At 35.3% G+C, this 19,725-nt stretch overlaps 2 protein-coding genes across 14 annotated transcripts in view; one reads left to right on the top strand and one right to left on the bottom strand.

Annotated features, from left to right (window-relative positions):
* LOC126776401 (tachykinins) overlaps positions 1–7,349 on the top strand; it is a 71,781-nt gene extending 64,432 nt beyond the window's left edge. The window contains exons 2-3 of one of the 2 annotated variants that reach the window (XM_050498898.1): positions 5,848–6,469; positions 7,081–7,349. In XM_050498898.1, coding sequence (XP_050354855.1) covers positions 5,863–6,469; positions 7,081–7,118 — 645 coding nt within the window. In that variant the 5' untranslated portion in view covers positions 5,848–5,862 and the 3' untranslated portion in view covers positions 7,119–7,349. Of the gene's footprint in view, positions 1–5,847; positions 6,599–7,080 lie in introns of both variants that reach the window. The other variant, XM_050498896.1, reaches the window with a different exon arrangement.
* Positions 7,350–8,918: 1,569 nt separating this feature from the next.
* The window catches only part of LOC126776317 (MAP7 domain-containing protein 2-like), a 47,206-nt gene continuing 36,399 nt past the window's right edge, over positions 8,919–19,725 (bottom strand). For 8 of the 12 annotated variants that reach the window (XM_050498740.1, XM_050498742.1, XM_050498747.1 and 5 more), the window contains 10 exons: positions 19,503–19,576; positions 19,097–19,282; positions 18,191–18,283; positions 17,066–17,255; positions 16,199–16,313; positions 15,416–15,554; positions 15,048–15,257; positions 14,340–14,834; positions 13,349–13,462; positions 8,919–12,708 (listed from right to left, as the gene is read on the bottom strand). In XM_050498740.1, the coding sequence (XP_050354697.1) occupies positions 12,526–12,708; positions 13,349–13,462; positions 14,340–14,834; positions 15,048–15,257; positions 15,416–15,554; positions 16,199–16,313; positions 17,066–17,255; positions 18,191–18,283; positions 19,097–19,282; positions 19,503–19,576 (1,799 nt within the window). In that variant the 3' untranslated portion in view covers positions 8,919–12,525. The remainder of the gene's footprint in view (positions 12,709–13,348; positions 13,463–14,339; positions 14,835–15,047; positions 15,258–15,415; positions 15,555–16,198; positions 16,314–17,065; positions 17,256–18,190; positions 18,284–19,096; positions 19,283–19,502; positions 19,577–19,725) is intronic. The other 4 variants (XM_050498741.1, XM_050498745.1, XM_050498743.1 and 1 more) reach the window with 4 other exon arrangements.

Genomic DNA, 19,725 nt, shown 5'->3' with positions numbered 1-19,725 from the left:
CGTGAACTACGCGTCACCACTTGGCACGGTCGTAGGCCAGTTCCTCCCATTGGTTGCTTGGGATGTTAAACGCAACCATATCACGCTTAGCGCAATCTTTGTAACGGAGCATAGGCCACCCAACAGAACTTTTCGCATCCGCAACTCTCCCAGTAGTATTTGTCTTGGCAGACGAGTCTGCTCTATTCGATGCACGTATCCCAGCCACCTTAACCGTTTTTCATTTTAATTGGATTATGCTTCAATCTATGGAGTAAGCTTCAATCCTTCTCTGTAAGGAGATTCAGGCTAAGCAGTAAGATATTTAAAGAATTCTAATATCTGAAGTTACATACATCTCAACATTTATTATTCCGCCAAACCGCATCGGAACAGCGTGCTGGAATACATAACTAAATGCGAAGTCAATAGATTAATTAAAATAAGTTTAATATAAATACATTACATTTCTCTCTAATTATGGAGGAATTATTCTCTCTAATTCCTGCTTCCCCCTTCCTTCTTAAGTCCACGCGAGCTGGTTCTCGATGTCACCGCCTAACTGTGACATCAATTCCATCGCGAACAAAGAAATTTGGCAACTCCTTTCTTTGTCGCACTTCCAAAAAATGGAATTCCTTACCAGCTCACGTATTCCCCTCCTCTTACAACCCGGGTTCCTTCAAACGAGGCGTGAAGAGGCATCTTGCGGGCCGGCAAGGCGAAGGCGGCTAGTGCAGAACGTTTTTCCCGTCTGTACTGGCCGTCGTCGCGTTTGGACTCTACTACCACTTACCATCAGGTGGAGTAGAGTCATTTGCCCTCCCGGCGATATAAAAAAAAAAAAAAAAATTTCACTGAGTGAAGTGGACGAAATATCGGAAATCATGTAAAAATATTACAAAATCGACTTTTCTGGTGAAATTGTAACTTCAGTGAGGCGTGTACTTCTCGGGAATGTTTTTGAAGTATACTCGTATTATATAATGAGGTTCTAGTTAAGCATATGAAAACTGAGCTGTAGGCCTTGTATGATATGTTTTAATATGTATTTTAAAATGTAGCAAAATCAATAGATAACCAATTATAAAGTATCAATAAATGTAGACAATCTGTGAGTTTGAAATTAAGTAAATTAATACTGTCCTGATAATAGTACTATAATAATATAGTGAGGCGATCATACGACAGAGATCAGACGCAGCATCAACGGCTCTGCATGTTCCGCACTTCACCGATCTTCTAACAATTAGTTACCATCAGCTACCAGCTCCTAAGAATGTTTTATCAGAATAACTTATAACTTTGAAGATTTTGTTTCCTAAATATAAACTTGAAATATACCAAATATTCGTAAAACAAAAATCTTAAATATAGCTCAGCGGCGAAGATTCCCTTAAGCTATTTTTCTATCATCCTCACTCTTAGTACAATTTAGGGGAAGCGAATATTATTTTCTATTATACATTACTTCACACCTTGAAGAACAGACAGACAGATACTTCATTTTTTTTAGTAAAAAAATATTATTGCATTTATTCACTATTTATATATATTATCGTGAATTTATATTTTAAAAGTTTTTTCGTAGTAAACATAGATCATTGAAGGTACAGATTTTTTCACTGTAATTGTAACAGCGTCGTTTCGCAGGACGTTGAATCGAATGCAATATATCGGCGAGCACTTAGCCCATAATGGCGGAGTGCAGAATTCGGCGTAAATAAATTCCCTTTTCCCAAATACTTTGGCCTTTCCAGACTTTTAACGAGAGCGCTGAAAACTAGTCTATTTTCTTTTATATCGCTTTCAAAGTGTATCTGACTCTTGAGTGCACGTTGCTAGTAACGAAGATTCCGATTACAATTAAGTGCCTTGTGCTGGTCATGAAGACATACTGTATAAACTGAAATCGCTCAGTGTCTCTTAATCGAAGCGTCACTGAATTATTAAGTATTTAATTTATTTATAATTCATCTATGAGGAAGGTTGATATGGACAGCATCGTTTAGAAAGCTAGCGATCTTGTTGACAGGAACTGATATTGTTTCGGCAGCAACACTTTTAGGCTTTTGTTATATTATGAAATTAAAATCTGTAGCTGAAAGTTGAAATTATCTCCTTAAATTGTTTTATTGTGCAGAAATATCATAGGACATATGCAATTGCTCGCAATGTTAAATATTAATTATAAACACAAATTAAACATATGTAGTGGTGGCTAACCAGATTTGAAACTGAACTCTTCGATTAAAATTTATTTCAACTTAACGTAACGACGATGTCTGTTACAAAATAATTTAAAAAAAACCTGTAATTCAATAAGCATTATCTACGAGTAAATTCAATAACATCTTGGTGTAATATAAGACCTATTTTTAAGTTTTTCTTTTGTCTGCTAACCGTTCCAAATACTTCCTCGAACAGGTCTAGTGTGACGTTCTCATTAGGAATTTCTTGTCTCTTTCACTCTTACCTGATATCTTTGTCTGACATCCTCATGATGACACCATTGTAAGTGGTGGTATATTGTTAGCTTTGGACATTTTTAGTCGTTACTAGCGAGGTTCACCTTGACATTTAGAACGGTTTAATTGCTTATTTATTAGTGTTTAGACAACAGTTTGACGCAGTGTCAAAAATACTTGCCTACACCGTCAAATGCCTGAGATCCTAGATTTGTTATGTATGTTTAAATTTAAAAGTTGACACCAAGTATCCTATTCTGTTGGTAGGGCTTTATGTAAGCTCTTCTGGGTAAGTACCACCCACTCATCAGATATTCAAAGCACAAAACAGCAGTACTTGGTATTGTTGTGTTCCGGTTTGAAGGATGAGTAAGCCAGTGTAATTACAGGCACATAAAGGGACATAATATCTTAGTTCCCAAGGTTGGTGGCGCATTGGCGAAGTAAGCGATGGTTAACATTTCTTACAATGCCAATGTCTATAGGCGTTGGTGACCACTTACCATCAGGTGGTCCATATGCTCGTCCACCTAAATTTATAAAAAAAAAACTGCAGTGTCAATAAATACTTTTAAAAAAAATATTCTTTCCTTTAAAAAAAATCAGCATTTTATGTTTTTTAAGCTTTGTTAGTATTTATTGATTTAAAAGTTGATTAAAATATATGTTATTAGCTTTAAATATAACATGGCCTTGTTAATTGTCAAATAAAAGTGCTTACATGAATATAGTATACATCACAATTTTTTAATATTTGTCTTCTGTTTAAATTTACTCGCTGAATCTCTTGTGATTTTATTATAAGTATCTGTTTTTATTATAAGTTGACTCTAGGTAGATTTTATTTATTTTATAATAGAAATCTGTTTTATTCAGAAATATTTTTTTAACCTTCTTACAAGTTCAAGAGGACTATGCATAGAAAAAAAATAACTTAATAATTATAAAGAGATAGGTACATATACTTACATAGGTAAGTACGTACATACAAATATGTATTGAAAAATATCAAACTAACAAAGCAGAAAAAAATAGTATTTATTTTTTCTCCAATTAAGAATTAAGCTTGTGGGGTGCAATAATAACCTTAGGGGATAGGGTCGAACTTGCGACATCATCAAGAAGGCCCATATTGGTCACAGGAATTTTATATGAAAAGCGACAAGGCAAGTGCGCTAAACGGTATGTGGTCGTGGTTCGCGTGGAAAACCTTTAGTATTAAACATACCTTTTAATTATATCCAATGTGATCCCAAGCGAAGGACTTAGCTGTTTGGTCCCTTGTGTTTGTTATTAGGCCGGCTCACGCACCCTTTACAGCGGAACGCGCCAACAATAAATATTTTTTTTGGCTTTGCGTCAGAATAACTGGCCTGTATGTTAAAAAAAACATTAAAAAAAAAAGTAAAATAACAGCTCCACTGCTAGACGAAGGCCTCTAATTCGAGTTGGCGGTGACCATTGACAGATTTTCATCCAACACGTGCCGGTTTCCCCATCGCGGGATGAATCAAATATACATTAAAAACATAAAAATTCAGTGCTAAATTAAGTTTGTCCGGATTTGAAGCTGCTTGTTAGCTTCATTATTATAAGGGCACTACACTCTATATCCTTACCTATATATTAATTTTAAAGTATTTTCAACAGACTATATCAGACATGTATAATAGAAAAAGTGTTCCTTGGAATCTTGCAAGAAACTTTTATCTTTTACAAAAGCATTTCCGGACGAAGACCTTTTTGTGTCACCTTGTTAGCTGTGTTTGCAGTGTTAGCCCCTGTGGCGATGACGTCACAGCCAAGGGGGTGATTTAAAATTTATAACAGATCATCACTGCAGCAAATAGCCGTACTCGTTCTGTCTTCTTTGCTTCATTGATCTCATATCTAAATAGATAATTAAAAAAAATAAATTACAGATTAATATTAAATAATATTATATTCATTCTGTTCTTACTTCATACGTCGTAATTCATTCGTAAAATTTAAAAACTTGCTCTTATAAACTTACTCTTATATGCTTTAATTTTAAAATTATTCATTACAGTCAATGCGATATTGACATACTTTTTCCATACTACCTGTGACCGCGGTTTCACCCGCGTATAACTTAAAGAAATGAAGTTTATAATCTGCTTTTTTTATAGAGTAGGCGGACGAACATATGGGCCACTTGATGGTAAGTGGTCATCAACGCCCATAGACATTGGCATTGTAAGAAATGTTAATCATCGCTTACATCACCAATGCGCCACCAACCTTGGAAACTAAGATGTTATGTCCCTTGTGCCTGTAATTACACTGGCTTACTCACTCTATAAATCGGAACACAACAATGCTAAGTATTGCTGTTTTGCGGTAGAATATCTGATGAGTGGGTGGTACGTACCCACTACGAGCTTGCACAAAGCTCTACCACCAGTAGTGGTACATGAGACACTTGCTCCGATAACCAAGATTGGAGTCAGTGAAACCTTCGTACTTTAAAATCACAGACTTCCATACAATATTCCTTTACCTATATTTACGCGCGAGCGAAGCCGCGGGCAATGGCTAGTTAAATGTATAGTATCGAAAAATAAAAGAATTGTGTATTACATATATTGTAATATATTTTTTAATCCGTAATGTATACAGTTTTTTTAAAAAGCCACTACCTGCCTGAACAGACAGAGAGATACCGCTGGTCTTTTAGTGAGTATTCCGGTTCATTCCGCGCCGGTGAATCCCACATTTTCACGTTTCCATCACATGAGTGGTAATCGCGTTTTTCCAGCGAAAAAAAAGGTTTTCGCCACAGTTAGGAAGAAGCGATTTGATACAGGGCAATACAAGGGCAAGCTACGCCCCTGATATACCTATATACGATTTTATTGATCAAGATTCGAATTAGAAATTCTTTAATTCTATACGTGTGATAATTAATTTACTTTGTCTCTTTATACTAAAAAAATGGGTTATTTTTTTATTTTGTTCAGTGTATCCTTAATAAGAGCTTTAATAAAGTAGTTCGTCGACAATAGTATGTTTACTCATGTCGCCCGTGGGACTTGTACGTGACGTCGAATCGCTTTGCTTGTGATGTTTCATGACTAGATAAAGTTAATCTTGTTGTTGTATAACACATCAAAATCTACTATAAAATCCGTATTTAAGAAGACATTAGGCTTTTAATGAGTAAGATAAAAAATGCAATATACTTGTATTTACAAACAAAAGTTTCCTGATTTAACCTTCTTGAGTTCAGTAAAACTAAATCTGATCGTGACTAATTCTATTCACTAATTCATACGCATTCTTTGTGATTTCCTTTAAAATAAAAATAGACACATATTTATATGTCATATTCATGTGTATGTATGAGTGAAAACTAATTAAATTATAATTTTCTTTGCAGATTATAACACAAGAAATGGGTGTGATAAAGGCTTACTTGTTGTTGATCACCATCCAGCTGGTGTATGTGATCAGCGCTCAGGAGGTGGTGCGACGCGTACCACAAGGTTTCCTCGGTATGCGCGGCAAAAAATACTACGAATACGGCGAAAATGAATATTACAAACGCAAGCCCCAATACTTCATCGGTGTTAAAGGCAAGAAAAACTACGAAATTTCAGAAGGTGATGTCAAACGTGTTCCAATGGGATTCATTGGCATGAGAGGCAAGAAAGAGCACCTGTACCCTGAGTTCATGGTCTTCCCCGAGAGCTACGGGAACATTCCGAAGCATTCAGGATCGTTGATTGGCCAGATCGATTATTCAACTGACGAAAATTTCAACCTATCCGAATATCCAATTTTAAACGAATTCATCAAAGAGTACATACAAAAACTCCGATCGAACCTAAACAACGAAGTTTCCACCGAGCCCAGTGATATTCCAGATGATTCAAGCTTCTCGAATGAGGTGGAAAAACGGACGAACATACACAAATTCTTCGGCGTACGTGGGAAGAAATCCGTGCAGGAAAAAAGACCATATGACGTATCGTTTCGTGGGAAATTCATAGGCGTTCGCGGTAAGAAGGACATGAAAAACAGTGGAGCGCAGGAGATTAAGTTTTTGCTTAATAGTCCATGGCCTAAACGAAGGGGACAAACGGGTTTCTTGGGAATGCGTGGCAAAAAGTGGACCGATAGCGTTTTAAGTGAGAATGACTGCTTATTTGTTTACATGTTACACGACGTTAATGTGTCAAAGACAAAAAATATTTTTTGTTGGGCTCAAGCGATAATGTAGCAAAGTACAAACCTTACCTTTTACAGCAATACTTTGTTTTACTGTTTCGGTATTAAAAGTGAGTGAGCCAATGTACAGGAACAAAGGAACATTATATAGGTAACGACAACGTCTGGGCAATGGTTACCACTTACCCTATGGAGGTGCTCTCCTATTCGGAGAAAAAAAATAACAAAATTCAATTAAATCTTTTCTCAGTTTCACTCCTTTCTTTTTATAATAAATACCAAATAAATGCAACATAATATTCGATGTTAATATGATTATCCGAAGTTGATTTGTTAATATGAAATCTTTATTAGGTTCATTGCACACTATAAAACGAAAACAAAATCTAAAATAAATATATAAAGCAGTCAAAACTTCAACTGTATTTATCTTTGTTCACAGATTCTGAACCCAACGGCGACATGGCGATGCCGAACTGAATATTCGAAGACAAACGTATTATTTATCTCAAAAACTAGTGAAATAAAACATATCGTAAGCGCGTATTCTCCCGTTTAAGTTATATAAGGCTTATACTAGCGTTGAACAGTTTCTAGGCTTTAGAAGCTTATACCATACTTATAGGTTTTTATAATCTTATTAATATTGTTTTTTTTATTTAATTTTATTCTCGGCTTAGTCATCTATTACAACAAATATTAAAGTTTTAAATAAACAGTAGGTATATCATTCGAGGTGTATTTTAGTGAACTTAAGTCTTTTTTATCTTTACCTACACTAATTGTACATTACAATGTAAACATATAAATTAACTGTTCTCGTAGAATTGTTTAGTAATAGTATGGAATAAAATTTTATGTTAACCAAAATTATAAATTTGTTATTTTCTTCAACGAAGCATTGTTTAATGAAAAAAATTGTGATGTTAACCGTATAGTTAAATTTTATTCATAGTGATATATACGAGTTGAGAAACGTTTATATAGATCGCTATAAAATATATTATAATAAAGTTCGCTGTATCTCGTTATATAAATAGTCCGCAAACATTTCGCTAAGGCTGGCGAAATGTCAACAATTAAATTACACCCTAATATAATAATACAAAGAATATTTAAACAATAAAGGCAATTGTCAATTTCGATATTCGTTTTATTTCAAATTTCGAGCACCAACAAAGAAAAACATTTATTATAGATATATAAATTATTGGGATCCTGATCCCTAATTACCGAGATCCTGTATCAAATAACAAAATAATGATTTTAGAATTTTAATATTTAAATGCAACTGAAATCCTTTACATTAAAGTTCAATTTCAGTTGATACACAAAATCGCTAAATGAGTACGTTGGGTGTCATTACATTTATTTTATTTTTGTTTCCGGTTATTCCACGTGTTTGTAAGATTCTTCGGTCTTGCTTCTGGGGCATGTTTGTCTTTAGCTCGGTCCCAGTCACCGCTATGTCGTTTCATTGCGATCGATTCAATTCGTTAGTCTTGACAGTAACAGCCTGTTAATGTCCCACTGCTGAGCTAAGGCCTCCTCTCCCTTTTTGAGGAGAAGGTTTGGAGCTTATTGCACCACGCTGCTCCAATGCGGGTTGGTGGAATACACATGTGGCAGAATTTCAATGAAATTAACAGGCAGGTTTCCACACGATGTTTTCCTTCACCGTGAAGCACGAGAAGAATTATAAACACGAATTAAGCACATGAAAATTCAGTGGTGCTTGCCCAGGTTTGAATCCACAATCATCGGTTAAGATTCACGCGTTCTAACCACTAGGCCATCTCGACTCTTTTAGTCGTGAAAGGTTGGAACAATATTTGCATTTATAATATTATTAAATGGATGAATTTACGAAACTGCACTTACTGTACTACACACTTGGTGATCCTACCACTAAGTGGAAGTTTTGTGCAAGTCCGTCTGGATAGGTAGCACCCACTCATTAGATATTCTACCATATATATTGTATTTTACTCCGGTTTGAAGGGTGAGTAAGCCAGTGTAACTACAAGAACAAGGGACATAACATCTCAGTTCCCGAGATTTTTGGCGCATTGGCGATGTATGGAATGATTAATATTTTTACAGCGCCCAATATAATATCTATGGGCGTTAGTGACAATTTACTATAAAATTTTTACTACCTACCTTAGTAAAAAATATATTATAAATTAAGATCATTAAACAAATTTATAATTAACATGATTGGTGAATGGAAACTGATCAAACTTATGGTTTAATGGAAAGGAAAATAAATATGCAATATAAATTTCATAATATTTTTTATTAAAACTTTCTCCTTATAAATCCATCGATTGCTAACATAATAAAGAATAGAACGTATATAGAAGCCATGTCTCAATGTGATAAATACATAATATTTGTTATAACGACAGCCACAGCCGCATCGCACTACCGAGCACACAACACGTGACACGTGACACGCCGCCATCTTGAAACTTGTGTCGTTTAAAATTGTTACAAAATCGGATATGCATGAATCGATCAGTCTAAATTAGGGAACAAATTATACATAGGTAACCAAAAACAGTACGAATTGTACAAACGATGAATTATCAAAATGGCATCGTATCACACAGGTTCACGTTTAAAAACAACTTTCATTAAAAAAAAAATGTTTTAAGAAAATAATAGCGTAAAAGTTATTTATTAAGGCCGTCGCAGTATGAACTACATGATTTGTTTATAATATTACAAAATGGACGATTAGCAAAAATTGTATAATGTTATCTACATAAGCGGTATATAGTCTATGTCTGATCGGGCGTTCAGAAACTATAAAATTATTATGCATTTTATTCATAATTACATTGAAAAAAAAACTATTTGAAAAATAATAATTAAATCCGAATGAGTAGATTAACACTTAAAATACATTAATTTTTTTGGTGAAACATGTCAATCTTTATTAAACAAACGTACGCCGTATTTATCTTCAGTCCATAGAACGAAAAGTGTTATAAAAAAAGAAAATGGAATATACGATAAATGGGAATCGTTCCCAGAATTAATTATAATTTGTTATTATAACTTCTAAATTGATAAATAGGAAATAAAGGAAAACATTTTGGTTCAACGAACACGGTACTATTGTGTTATCTAATTGCGTATACCATTTTAGTCTTAATTTCAAAACGATAAGAGACTATTATGGTATGAACAATTTAATTGGGAACACTGTTGAATTACAAACATACAAAAAAAAAAAATATATTATTCAACAACAGAAGAAAGGCATATTGTAAATAGACTAAGATTATATTTTGAATGCTAACTACTTATATTACAAAAAATTGTTTATGCATTTTTAAATATCCTACAGTAACACCGTTATTGTTTGCGTCGTAATTAAGTTCATTTAAATTTTTCAGACCTCCATATGATATATGAATACATAAAACCAAAATCGTAATTATATAAAGCATTCCGTTACAATTTTACATATATAGAGTTGATATTACGTTGAATGGAGATCCAAAATGATCATATGTCTAGTATCAAAGCTGTCCGGTCGGTCTAAGTGCTAAATCTGAATAAGCAATATTATTGACATATTGTATGTAGTATGTTACCTCAATGACTTCGTTCGTAACAGTTACGAATAAACAGATAATAATCGTTTAAATTTTTCTTAGGTATAGCTAGCGTTTTATTGTATATTGGTTTCAGACATTTGACTGTTAACGCATCTGCAATTTCCAACAAAATCCCATTTCCTATTTTCAGTCTTAAACAAAAAAAAAAATTTAAATTCAATAATTTCATAATCAATTAATTTTATAAAGTTTTATATTTCTTTAATTGATGTTTTTAATAAAGAAAAGATTTCGTACTTTCGTTTTAATTGTTCATACACAATGCATCTGTCTTACTCGCACACGCGCTTACCGCCATATGTCTGTCTCCCTCGCACCATTGCGAATCGGATTACTGAGACATGCGAATTAATACTCATTATTACACATAAGCTATCATAAATTATATGTAAATATACTCATGTCATAGCGTCTGAACTTTTCAACATATCTTCTCAGAGAAAGAGCGAGAGGTAAAAATCTTCCGTCTCTATCCAATATACTTTTGATCGTAGAAAGTCGGAAGCGTTATCATATCGACATATAAGTAAGATTGAAATGTATACCGCCTTACCGTGTCACTATCCGTCGACAAAGAAAGTAATTTAATAACCAACTAACGGCTGCGATAAGCAAAGCCGTATTATCTATTATTATTAATAATAAAAACATCACAATAAATAGAACTTACATTAAATAATTATTGTAACACTGTTCGCGAGTGTCGCTGTACACAACCTATACACCAAACGATCATTATTGAATGTTTTCAATTTTTTTTTTTTGTAATCTGTTGTTAATAATTCGATTAGGAAAAATGCAACAGACGAACAAACCGATATTTTATATTCAGTAATTAAATAGTTAATCAAACCGTTTACTTATTTATATCTAATGCATTTAATTATTTGAAACGAATTCAATGGATATTTGTATCGAATATTTTATTTAAATACGTTTAGAAAAATATTAATATGGTTTACACTTAAAATGCATGTCTTTGCCAATGATTTGAATAAAAAAAATATTTTTTTGTTGAATTCTTGTTTGTCTGTCGTAGCTCCTAATCGCTAAAAAAGCATTGAAATAAGTTTTTTTTTTCGTATGAAAATATTAATTCTGTCATACGAGGAACGTCAAGCGATGATTACGATTTATTTTATTAACTCTTCGCTTAAAATTAGCAAAACAAAAAAAAGCTAGATATATTTTTTTAAATTCTTAATAGAATCGTGGATTTGCGATTTAAATGCAATAATTATTAACCATATAATTATTATATCATGTGCCAACATACATGCGTAATACTTACCACAGATAACATTTTGACAGATTAAAAAAAAAAGTTAGGTAGTTATAACTCATCATGTCAAAAGTATATTAGTCTCTCTTTAACTTTCACGTGTGAGAGAGACAACATCTGTGGTAATAGTACAGCATATCTATACCTTTCTCACTCCATACATATTGGCTAGGACGAACGACCATTCCTTCAACTAGATTAGATATTGTGCATTATTGAATTTCATTATTATTGTTAAAATTTTGTACTTTAACATCGATGAAATTAAATTTCATTATTCATTAATTATTATTTTAGCACCGTTTTAAAATTAACAAAACTGTAAAGGCACCTTAGAAACCTACCATTATCTTATAATCGTTTATAGAAATCTCAATTTTCATTAAGGGAAATTTCTTTTTAATAAAGGAAAAGTTTTTGTTCCACCAGTTCATGTAGAGCCGAAGTTATTTACACAAACTTAAGCCTTATTTCGTTCACAGTAAAGACTTGTTTAAAACAGCATAATAATCCAAATTTGAAAGCGTATTTGTTTCTCATCATTAGTATATCTGCTACGTATTTGAATAAAAACTTTCCAATGTTTTTGTTATTAAGTTAATTAAATTAAAAGTAGGTATAAAAAGAATAGCTTTTTTTTTACATTACAGAAACAAACAATCTTTTTAAACTTGTCCAAAGAGCGTAGGAGTTAACTTTTTAATCAAGGGTAATTATTATTTTTTAATCTACATTTATCTAGTTTATCAGTAAAAGAGAAAACCGAAGAAAAATTTTGGGTTGTTGTAAGATATTGAGGCGAATTCAGTGACCTTCTAATGCTTCCTCAGCGTTTAAAATGAGCTATTAACTCGATAAGCTCCGAGTTCGTTATTCAATGTAACTACCGTGTCGGCACAGTTGACGTGTCGAGCTCACCTAGCCAATATGCACGCGGAGAAGCCGTTCTAATATCGACCGTACGTCTCTGTTATTAGATCGCATTCTGCAACGTCAGCGGGTGCGCGTGTCCGTGTCCGTTGTGCGCCGCGAAGTCGTCGCGTCGCTCGGATTGGATGAAGTTGGCGGATATGCGGCCAACGTTGCCGTTGTTTGTGTCCAACGTTGGTGTGTTGTCAATCTGCTTGGGCGGCTGCTCGTCTGGTTTGTCCTTTGTCTGTGGGAATGTATGATAGTTACCGTATTTTTTTACATTTATATTCATTTTAAATCCTATAATAAGGAAAACATCTGACTATTAAATTTATACACGTTTTTTTGCTTACATTACATACAACTATAACAGGAAATCTACCAATTCCCCAATAATATCTAATTAATTTATAATGTATGTTTGCATTGCATGTATGTTTCCATTGTATTATACGTATTACAAACGTATATAACAAACACCTACAACGGGATAATGGCATAATGGTGGTAGAGCAATGTTATAAACATCAATAATAATCTACGTTATACGATTTGAAAGGGCGATTAACAACAGTGTCATTATAATCATGATATACCATCTTAAATACTATTAGAAAATGTAAAAAAGGTAACAGTCTGCATATGTCCCGCTGTTGGACTGAGGCCTCTTTTAAGAACACAGTTTACATTATAATCTACCACGGGCAGTCCAATATTACATAAATGAGATTTTCATTCGAAACATGCAGGTTTTCTCACGATGTTTTCTTTTAACACCGAGCATGTTATGAATAATAAACATTGAAATAAAGACTGCATAATGAGTGGCTTGTATTTCTAACAGTGTCAATATTGATGGCCCATTATTAACTCAACCAACTAACCTCATGTTGTTGGGACAGGCCCAGCAGGTCGGCAGTCACGTTACCGTTGTTACTATTGTTGCTAGTGGGCGGAGTGTCCAGCGCCACTTGTGTCTGATCTTGCGTTACTTCCTGCTGAAAATACAGAGCATACGCTAAATCCCATAATGTAGTAACTATTGGTATAATAAAAAAAAATTAGACAAAAATAAACGATAACTGAAGTTTTATGAGTTGATCGAACAGTATTAATTAATCAAAATAAATGACGAAATACTTTTAAACGTTTTTAGCCATTTCCATATACACTGCTATCAGTAGTTTTAGTTTATATACTCAACTCTGACTGTATTCTAATATTCGTTGTAATATATAATTTTCTTATATGAAGTGTATATAAATAGACCATATTTTATTATTTTTTTTATTATTGAATAGATAGGCGACAATATATGGGCCACCTGATGGTAAGTGGTTCCCAACGCCCGTAGACATTGGCATTGTAAGAAATGTTAACCATCACTTACATCGCCAATGCGCCACCAACCTTGGGAACTAAGATGTTATGTCCCTTGTACCTGTTACACTAGCTCACTCACCATTCAAACCGGAACACAACAATACTGTAAGTACTGCTGTTTAGCGGTAGAATATCCGATGAGAGGGTGGTATCTACCCAGACGAGCTTGCACAAAGCCCTACCACCATCATAGAAACATTAAAATAAATTTGGAATCTATATATTTAAAATATCTATATTATTTAGCATGTGATAACTCATTTCAAACATATTAACAAATTACACTTGGCAAAAAAATAACTTATATTCTGCATATATGATTAAAATAATATCTATTGTTATTTTTAAACACAATTCTTTGCGCTGAGTCGTGGATCTCGTACTAAGTAACGCAACCCTCGGTTCTAGTAAGTAATAAGATAAATTAAAGGCAATGTAAACGCGTCGGTAATGGCTTTTATATAACATTTACATTACACAATTTCAACTAACCTGACTAGCGGCAAGTTGTAACAAATCTTCCGTCTGTACATTTCCATTGCTAGTATCCACAGACATAGTTTCGACTACTGTAGTTCCTTCAGGTGCTGCGTTCGTCACTGCTGCACTATCTGCCGTTGCGTTAGTAGCCGCTGAACTGTCGTTCGTTACTACTGAACTATCTTGAACGGAATTTGTTATGGATGCTGAAACATCTTGCGACGCATTCTTTGAATTTTCTTCTGCTGCGTTCGCTACGGGAGTTACATTGTCTTGGGCAGTGATCACCGTGGGTGCTGCACTCTCTGGCGCTACATTATTTACAGATGCTGGACTATTTTGGGCAGCATTTGCAACGGGTGCTGCACTGTCCTGTGAATTGTTTACGGGTGCTACATTGTTCGGAGTAGCGCTAGGTGTAGAAATATCGTTGGCAGGTGCAGATTCAGGAGCTGGTTGGTTTTGTTGCGCTTTCATTTCCTGCTGCTTCTTATCTTCCTCGGCTTGCTGTAACAAACACATCGCATGTAACTAACTCTGTTCACTAGAAATGTTACATCCTTTGCACAGACATTTTTGATCTGATTGTGAGTGTGAAAGTAACTTTTTTTTTGTGAGCGGCTACATGTGTGTCCAAAATTACAGCCCAGTCGGTTTGGTAACTTTAGACCAAGACGCAGCTGCAGCCACACAGTAGCGCTGCGAGAGCGCCCGCGGTACCTTCTTGAGGCGCGTGCGCGCCATGATGGCCTCGACGCGCTGCTTGCGCAGCAGGCGCTCCCGCTCGTCGCGCTCGGCCTCCTCGCGGCGCGCGCGCTCGGCGTCGTCGGCCGCGCGGCGCCGCTCCTCCTCCTCCCGCGCGCGCGCCCGCCGCTCCTCCTCCTCGCGCACGCGCCGCTCCGCCTCCTCCTTCTCCAGCTGCTGCTGAACCTGTGCACGTGCGTCGATTTGATATCCTTTGTAGATGTGAGTGAACAAAAACTTGCAACGAACTAGGTCTGTATAAAATTGAAGTAAATAATTAAAGACTAGATTATAATTAACGTTTCTAACACTTGTAACAATAACCGGCACGTTTCTATTCTAACCTCAATAGCTTTCCTTAGTTTCTCCTCCTCCATTCTCCTCTGCAATGCAGCTAACTCTCTTGCTTCCTCCTCTTCACGTTTTTGCCTCTCTTCTTCCAGGCGCTGTCTTTCTGCCTCTTCTTCTGCTTCACGTTGTAATCTGAAAATGAATTACAGGTAAAATAAACCTCAAGATTTATATCTATCCAAACCACACTGCCTATTATCTTATTGAATACATGACACCACTTTCCTCGCCGAATTTTTAAATATTATAAACATATGCAATTAAATTGAATATTTTGTATGCTATCAATAAATACTAACTCCAAAGTATTTTATCATCCTATATAATGTCACCTTATTTATTAACAGTAACAGCCTGTTAATGTCCCACTGCTGGGCTAAGGCCTCCTCTCCCTTTTGAGGAGAAGGTTTGGAGCTTATTCCACCACGCTGCTCCAATGCGGGTTGGTAGAATACACATGTGGCAGAATTTCAATGAAATTAGACACATGCAGGTTTCCTCACGATGTTTTCCTTTACCGTTAAGCACGAGATGAACTATAAACACAAATTAAGCACATGAAAATTCAGTGGTGCTTGCCCGGGTTTGAACCCACGATCATCGGTTAAGATTCACGCGTTCTTACCACTAGGCCATCTCGGCTTCTGCCTTATTTATTATTATTTTCAAATTATTGATACGGATAAAAAACATTTTTTTCTTGCAGTCTGATAAAACAAAAGTATATATCCGCCTTCTTAAATGACGGCGATGAGTTTTAAAACCATTATTCTCACCTCTGCCTCTCGAGCTCAGCCTGTCGCTCGAGTTCCTCACGAGCGCGTCTCCTACGCTCAGCGAGTGCGGCCTTCGCTTCTTCTTCTGTCGTGATTCGTCGTGCAGTCATCGACGCTGGAATAAAAAAGAGGTTTTTTTTTTTTATAATCAGGCAACACTCAGTGTCAGTAACAATGAATCAAGAATTATTGCTGCTTTCACGGACCCGAGACCCGAGTTATTAACGCGATATGGCAAACTACTATCAAGTCACTGTAACCATCGTAATAAAATTTATTATTGATGTAGTCTGGGACTTGGATAAACATTTAGGGCATATAAATTATGGTATTTAAAGGAAAATAAAAAAACGAGGATACTGCATCCGCAACGCAAAAATTGCGGAGTCATACAACAGTCATATCATATGTCGTATATAAAGAGCTAATAATTTAAACTAATTTTATACACATATATAAATATATAGAATATTTTTTTTTATATTTATTTGGGAAACAAACAGTACATTCATTCATAAACTATGATATTAACATTAGGATACATACCCGTCAAGTTTAAACTTATAACTAAAACATAATTAGCGAATAATATTTGTATATGTTGTATATGTTTCTTTTAATTTAGGAATAAATAAATAAAGCTTTACTTGCGTTTTTCTGTGAAATCACAAAAACAACATTCATTAATATGTTTTTTCACATGTATATCGTATTTGTCATTCATTTTAAATTTATAAATTTTATCCTTTTTTCTATTAGACAACTGTCAGTAGATAACTCGACACAGACTTAAGAAAAGCGTTTGTATATATTGATTTTCTTTACACAAATACAAAGTATTATAAGATAATATGTTTTCCAACCTACCAGTCATCTCGTTATCATCAGTCTTCTCCTGCGAAGGTTCCTTCTCTCGTTTCTCCTCCTTCTTCTCTTCCCTCTCCTTCTCTGGCTTCTTTACGTCTATCTGTTTCTCTTCCACTTTGTTTTGTTGTACCGTCTGTTCGTTGTTCGTTTCTGGCCTATTTACTACGTTTTCTTTTATTTCGCTTGATTGCTGAAATTATATATAATACTTTACAAAATATATATCAGATATAATACTTTTTTTATGATGATTGCATTTTTAAAACAGATTTTTATCCATCAGATGTATCCTCGGTATTAGACCAGGCTATCAGTATAAAGTTATTCATAATTTTTCCATGAAATATTCCAAATATTCATATTATTTCCAAATATTCATGTTTTTTCCCGATAGTGCGATTCTCAGTAGCTGCCTGAGAAGCGGTGTTTACCTCGGATTGTCATCCCATCCGGCTAACAGAACTATTCCCTTGATAGAAAGGGCACTTGAGTTTGTGCTCACGCTTGAGTATTTCAATAAATGTTCTGAGCATGTGACTAATTTCATTTGGAAAAGTCCGCAATGGTCGAAATAGCCGAAATAGTCAGTACAGTAAAGCAGTTATTGTTATATATATATATATATATATATATATATATATATATATATATATATATATATATATATATATATATATATATATATATATATATATATATATATATTATAGAATAGGAAGGTGGACGAGTATATAAGCCACCTGAAGTGATCAAACGCCCTTAGACATTGGCATTGTAAAAAATGTCAACCATCGCTTATAGCCAATGCGCCACCTTGGGAACTAAGATTTTATGTCCCTTGTGCCTGTAATTACACTGGCTCACTCACCCTTCAAATCGGAACACAACAATATCAAGTATTGCTGTTTTGCGGTAGAATATCTGATGAGTGGGTGGTACCTACCCAGACGAGCTTGCACAAAGCCCTACCACCAGTAAGGCTTTGTGCCTTTGTATGATATATATTATAACAATAACAATACAGTTGCAAATGTCTCACTGCTGGGAAAAAGTCATCCCCTCTCCAGGTAAAAAAAGTCGATTCTTAAATAAAAAAGTTTATAAAACTATAAATATTTCCCTCACCTGGCGATCTCCAATTCGTAGGGCTTCTAACTTCTGTGTCACCTCCAATGCACTGACTTGACTCTTGCCTGATACCGGCTGTGTTATAGCACTCTGAAATATTATTTTTTAATATATTAATAAAACTTTTATACAATAACGTCGAGGTTACCTAAAATTTTTGTATATAACTTATTATGAAATATGTACAGTATTTACTTTTTTATAATAAAAACAATAATGTAACCCATAGGACTTGGACTAGGAGTATGGAAGGTCTCACGGTAGCATGTGAATCCGATCCCGTGGCGCGTTTTTTAGTAGGTATTTCGATGTTCGGGGCGCACTCGGCGCCTTGGACACCGGCGAGCCCCACATACCCTTCCACTGTTCCCGTGGCGGAAACGTGTAAAGCGTATAAAAAAAAGGAATATGGAAGGCCCTCCTATCCGCCACATATTTTATTTCCAAACAGTAAAGTACAGTAAACTTTGTTTTGATGTGGTTTAGTTTGAAGGTTAAATAATTCTGTGTTATTACAATTAGGCCCGAAGCGACTGCCCGCGCATCGATCATTTAAGAAGTAATTAATACTTTTTACAGTGTCAACGTCAATAGGCAGAAGTATAAATAAACATCAGGAAGCACATTTGTGCGTTTGCTTATCTACTCTAAATAAGAAACGATATCTATAATAATTTCCTGGGACATTTTTCACACACGGCCATCTGATCCCAAATTAAGCTTGTACAATGGAAACCAGACAACTGATATACCACATATACTACTTTTCTTTTGTAAATACATATTTATGTAGAAAATTACACTCAGACCCAGGACAAACAGACATGTTCATGCACACAAATGTCTGTCCGGGCTGGGAATCGAAGCCACACCTTCGGCGTGAAAAGGCAAGTATCTACCAACCACGCCAACCGGCTCGTCATAGGTCGTATAATTGTATAGGGGAGCCCGTGCGCAGCGTACCTCGTCCGCGGCCCGCGCGCGCTCCTTGGCGGGCGGCGGCGGCGGCGACGGCGCGCGGCCCGGCGACGCCGACTGCGACTTGCCCGCGCTCTGCAAGTACACCGCGACACGTGACGACATACCGTGCTATGACATCGGTTGTGATATGATGTTTTTAAATATTTATCACGTTTAAAGTTGTGGCTTATGATAAAACGTGGAAAAATTAAGATTAGTAGAGAAGTTTCATTTTACATATATTTCTATACTAGTCAAGAAAGTGAATTAAATAAGGATTTTTTTTTAATAATCTTTGAAATGAAAAGTGAATAATCGTAAAACAAAATACAGGTATTCACACGCTCACCTTATCGTGATCTTTGGATGGCTTTGGTTTTCTATGGAGAGGCGGTTTGCCTTCTCCCGGACCGAGCGGACCAGCTGTTAGAACAAATACGTAACACATTAAACGTAGTATTAGACAAGTGTTTTCGACCTCGGCTTCGCCCACGTTTTAAGAGTGTCTGTGCGTGTGTTCGGCGAGTGTTACCGTGTCTGTGCGCGTGTGTGTTACTGCGAGTGTTACCGTG

Source organism: Nymphalis io, chromosome 20, assembly GCF_905147045.1.
Source record: "Nymphalis io chromosome 20, ilAglIoxx1.1, whole genome shotgun sequence".
Lineage (NCBI taxonomy): Eukaryota > Metazoa > Arthropoda > Insecta > Lepidoptera > Nymphalidae > Nymphalis > Nymphalis io.
This window is presented reverse-complemented; position numbering and strand designations above follow the sequence as displayed.